General features: G+C 36.9%; 1 protein-coding gene and 1 long non-coding RNA gene across 2 annotated transcripts; both read left to right on the top strand.

Moving 5' to 3' along the window:
* The first annotated feature begins 332 nt into the window (after positions 1-332).
* Positions 333-1,402, top strand: LOC139127212 (uncharacterized). The gene is made up of 3 exons (XR_011550960.1): positions 333-422; positions 788-1,030; positions 1,357-1,402. It is a non-coding gene; the product is annotated as an uncharacterized lncRNA (long non-coding RNA).
* A 678-nt stretch (positions 1,403-2,080) lies between these two features.
* On the top strand, positions 2,081-4,228 carry LOC139127173 (uncharacterized). Its single transcript, XM_070693087.1, has 4 exons — positions 2,081-2,238; positions 2,612-3,007; positions 3,444-3,596; positions 3,844-4,228. The coding sequence occupies exons 2-4, from the start codon at positions 2,666-2,668 to the stop codon at positions 3,982-3,984; spliced, it is 636 nt and encodes a 211-aa protein (XP_070549188.1). The 5' UTR covers positions 2,081-2,238; positions 2,612-2,665; the 3' UTR covers positions 3,985-4,228.
* Positions 4,229-4,883: the final 655 nt, after the last annotated feature.

The raw sequence follows: 4,883 nt of genomic DNA, 5'->3' as shown, positions 1-4,883 counted from the left end.
TAATTTCATCAAGTAATGAGCTAGTCCAATTTCATGAATTTATCACCCACATATACTTTTGAAAGATAAATGTGGTTTTTCAATTTTTGGTGTGATTTTTTTCAGCCATTGTTTAACATATACACCAAAGCCACGAAAAACAACCTCAGAAGCTAGCACTAGGACAAGATGTCAGAGGGTGTTGCACTTAAGTCAGAGGAGAGATATTGTCAGTGGTGGTGATGCGATGCTGCAGCTGAGTGAGAGGAGGTGAGACACCAACAAAAGGACAAGAAGGAAAATCCTCCAGATCTTGGGACTCTACTCCTGACATACCTCCAGGTGCTGGCCTTCACTTGAAAGTTGCTATGGGAACAACATGGGCTGCCATGAGGAAATTACGGCGTTACTTCAAGGCATGGCATGTGAATATTGGAAGTGAGGTATGTTATGCAGGTCATTTTCCCCCACACTCATCATAACCTGAGTTTAATTAGCCTGGACATTCTCAAGGTCACTGTCCTTCTTGACCTCACAACCATGAATTTAATTAGTCGTTGTGTAAGAGAGAGAATTTAAGAACAGTAATTACATGTCAATAAAAGTTCTAGATTGTTCTTATATGCTCTTATATAAGCACATGAGTATTAATATTGGGACAGCAGGCTTGCAGTCAGACTTTTGGGATTGTGTGCAAACTCTATTATGATCATGTAGAGAAAGACTGTGGATAAGTAATCTTGTTATCACATATTACTGAATATATGTGTTACTGTTGTTTTTGCATCTTGTTCATATTTGTCTTCAGGTCTAGCAAACTTACCTGGCATGGTACAATACCTACCAGTGAAATTTGGATAAAGTTAGGTGGGGACAAGGGTCAGGGAACCATGAGAATGGTTTACCAAGTTGCTAACATCAGTAATCCAAATGTAGCAGATAATACAGTGATTTGGAGTACATTTGCAGCACCTGATTCCTATTACAATTTAGAAATAGCTTTAGCTGTTAACAGAGGTCAGGTAGACAAACTGGATGGCACAAAGTGGAAGTAAGTCTAAACATGCATACTGTGTTTTACTAAATAATGAACAGATTGTACCGTATATCTATTTTGGTACAATATTTGGAACTTAAGATACATACATATTGGTTATCCAAGTTTAATACATGCATTATACTGCTGATCCAAAAATCTGAAAAACAATGTGCAAATCTGACCAAACTTATGCAGCATAAATATGATACCTACATTAAATAGTACAAAAGGCAAAGTAGTTTTCTTGCATGTACAAAATGCATTGATGTGTAGAAACATGGGCATTAATTTAGAATTGTGTGGACAATTGTCTTACATTCCACTTTGATTTATTTCAGGGACAAGACACTATTAGCACGGATGATGGGAGATTATGAGTATCGGAGTATCGGGTCTGGACCAGAATGGTATGAAATGTATACTTGCATGCTATGATTTATACATAAGAAAAGTTGAGGCACTGACAGACAGGCAGTTTATTGTGTACACTTCAGTTTTACCTATAATTTATATGTGTACGTCCTTGACCTATCAGTTTGCAATATGTGCGTCTGTTAATAATCAGCATGCATTGTGTATGATATGCTGTAGAACACAATTATGATAATTTGTTGTAGTTTTTCGTTGACTTAAGACATTCACAGCTAACACTGGTTAGTCAGATAAATTTAAAGGAAGGGGTACACAGTGGGTTAGATCTTGATAAATATTTGCAAGCTATTGACAAATGATTGTTTTCCTCTGTAGAAATTCTTGTGTTTATTTCTCAATTTAATTCTTACACATAGTATTAATATGTATACTGGCAATGCAAAATGTAGTAACCATGAATTTCTTTGAAATAAATATTTAAATTGATAAGTTTGCATATTACAGGTACATCATCTCCAAGAGTTCACACATGCACATCAAATTGACTTCATGAACACCAGTCATGTCTATACCCACTAAGGTTTTTAAGTTATTATGTCAGTTTTTGTTCCTTGTCTTCCTCACATTGAAATATTTTAGGGAAATATTTTTGCGTATGCTGATTGATCAGCAAGGAACAAGCACAGTTGCCGAAGGAGGAACGACCATTGTCATCAATGAAGAAGAGAACACTTGATGATATCAGAAAATGTCACAGTGAATTTCTTTCAACTGGTGGAAACCTAAGGCATGCCATGCAGCACTACAATAGTGTCAGAAAGCCACTTTTCAATGTACCACTGCACAGAGTATGTACTAATCAATTCAATCCACTATGTTGTTTGCTTCCATTGACCAACTAAACATATAGCTCTGTTCTGTTTCAATCAGTTCACTTTACCTTTCTCTGAACAGTTCAACAGACCACACTGTGACCCATCTACATGCATGCATGCCACTATGTCCATAACGGTGTGCACAAATAGAAGTTTATTAGTGAAGCTATATGCGAAAACAAGTTGACAATGAAGCCAGCACATATGTCAGCATTTGTGATCAATGTAGTTGTTGTATATTTGTATGTAGTGTTTTCTTCATAAATAGGTAGGTATGAACGTTAAAAGATATTGTCATACATTAAAAGTAAAAGATACATGTGCTAACCCTTATATTTTATCACAGGTTGCAGTCCCAGGGTTGCACATCAGTCCTGGCTTGTTTTAAAAGTTTTTCACCATGATGGAAGCTAGCTGTGCAGTACTGGATATCAAGATCATCACGACTCTGGAGAGAGATGATGACATTGATGAACCCGTGCTGAAGCCTGCTGGATTTGACACATATGTGGCCATGTTGAAACAAGTCGAGACATTACAGTGTGAAGCGAAAGAACTCCAAGAAGAAGCTAAGACCTTGGCCGATAGTATTGAAAAGGCTCTCCTTGCTGATGATGACTGTGACAATGATGATGATGACGACAACAGTGAAGATGATGGCAGACCGCCACTAATGACCTTGGGCAAAGTTAAAAAAGCCCAGGAGAAAGTGCAGGAACTCAGTGAAGAAGCTGACAGGAAGGTTAGTATTTATGAATAGAAGACCATACTACATTAACAAAATAAAAATACATGATTTTGTGCTAATTTTGAAATCTTGTGAGACACAATTAATTTCAGTGGCAGTGAGAAAGTCAAACTTTTTATCAAACTGGAATAGTTGCCATGTTAAATAAACATGTAATGTTTGTTTATCATGGTGTGAAATTTCCTGTATCATGTGAGAACACCCACAGATAACCTGTCTAGCAACCTGAGATCTCAGAGGGTCTCCTTCATCTTTGAAAATGGCATATTGATACCAGAAGTAAGATCATTTTTGTGATGATAAGCAATAACATTGTAAATGTCAAGTGCACAGTCATGTCTATGCTGCATTTTCAGAATTTTGGCTTGTGCACATTTGTAGTGCAGTCAATACTTTCCAGACAACACAGTGTTTATCTTTGTTTTCTTAGATATCTGAAGCTACAGACGTAAAAGCGAAACTGCCAAAACAATGTGGTTTTGTAGTCTGCGGTATTGACCAAGCTCTGCAGTCATTTGGTGTTGGACGTCATTCTTACCACGGGCAGGCATTCATCGGAAATCATGTGAACAAGTGCTGTAAAGTATGTGTTTTACAACTGTACACTGTTTTGTTGCTAAAGTCATTAAAAGGTTCAGTATTCTGCTTGTCATGATTTTCAAGCTTTCAGTGTCAGATTGATTGTGTGTTATAATTAAAGTTATATATATACTACAGAAGATGTATTTCGTCTACATTATTTTGACCTACTTTCAGTGAAACAACTCTGTTTGCTTCTTTGAAAGAAAGTTATCATATCCTTTTTTTTTTTTTTGTTTTTTGTGTTTCAGGAAGAAAACATTCAAACGTTGTGCAAGAGCGTCATCAGGACCACAGCAAGAATATGCCCACAGCTGAATGAACAGGCTGCACACATTTATGGTCTGTATAAGCCAATATTTTCAAAATTTGCAGCCTGCCATAATCTTTAGAGTACAAGCAATAGAATGTCAGATGAATATATTAGCATTCTCAGTTCAAACATATCATATTTAATGGCATATTACAGAGAACACTTTCCTAATGAAAGTGTACCCCCCAAAATGCATATGTTAGAAGATCATGTCATCCCTCAGATTGAAAACACAGGGTTTGGCTTTGGTTTCCTCACAGAACGGTGTAGAGAGTATCCATCATGAGATTAGGAAGGGAATGGACCAGTATAGTAAAGTACCTGGCCATAATGGTTGAAAGAAATTAGAACTTATGGTAAGGGAGCATCATGTGATGACCAATCCCAGTCATGTGAAAGTGCCAAAAACACAAAGGGGTTCATACAGAACCAAATAAGCAACGTGAAATAATGATGGCCATAGTGATAAAAGTAAAGATAAATCATGATAAAATAATTATGTAAAGAACAAATTAATTTAGTCAATAACAAACCAATATGTAAATAAAAACAATGAAACCTGGTTCTTTCTATGAATCATATTTTTACTAAATTGATGCTTGTATTTTTAGTCCCCACAGATACCGTCCGGGGGGACTTATAGGTTTGGTCATGTCCGTGCGTCCGTGCGTGTGTCAGTGTGTGCGTTTGTCCGTCCATGCATCCGTCCGTTCACGCAGATATCTCAGAGATACATGGAGCGATTTCATTCAAACTTGGTACAAGGATTACTTGATATGTCATACATATGCACGTCGATTTGTTTTGTGATATGATCCAATATGGCCGCCGTGCGGCCATTTTATTACAATTTTTTATGTACAGAGCCATAACTCGGACATGTTTCAACCGATTTTATTGAAAGTTGGTACAAGGACATTGACCTTCATCATACATATGCACATCAATTTGTTTCACAACATGATCCAATATGGCTGC

Source organism: Ptychodera flava, unplaced genomic scaffold (assembly GCF_041260155.1).
Source record: "Ptychodera flava strain L36383 unplaced genomic scaffold, AS_Pfla_20210202 Scaffold_29__1_contigs__length_4469600_pilon, whole genome shotgun sequence".
Taxonomy (NCBI): domain Eukaryota; kingdom Metazoa; phylum Hemichordata; class Enteropneusta; family Ptychoderidae; genus Ptychodera; species Ptychodera flava.
This window is presented reverse-complemented; position numbering and strand designations above follow the sequence as displayed.

Excerpts from the sequence above, each read along its gene's own strand:
- LOC139127173 (XM_070693087.1), top strand. The coding sequence starts at position 2,666 with ATGATGGAAGCTAGCTGTGCAGTACTGGATATCAAGATCATCACGACT. Across the intron at positions 3,008-3,443 it reads GTGAAGAAGCTGACAGGAAG|ATATCTGAAGCTACAGACGT; the intron begins GTTAGTATTTAT and ends TTGTTTTCTTAG. Across the intron at positions 3,597-3,843 it reads ATGTGAACAAGTGCTGTAAA|GAAGAAAACATTCAAACGTT; the intron begins GTATGTGTTTTA and ends TTTGTGTTTCAG.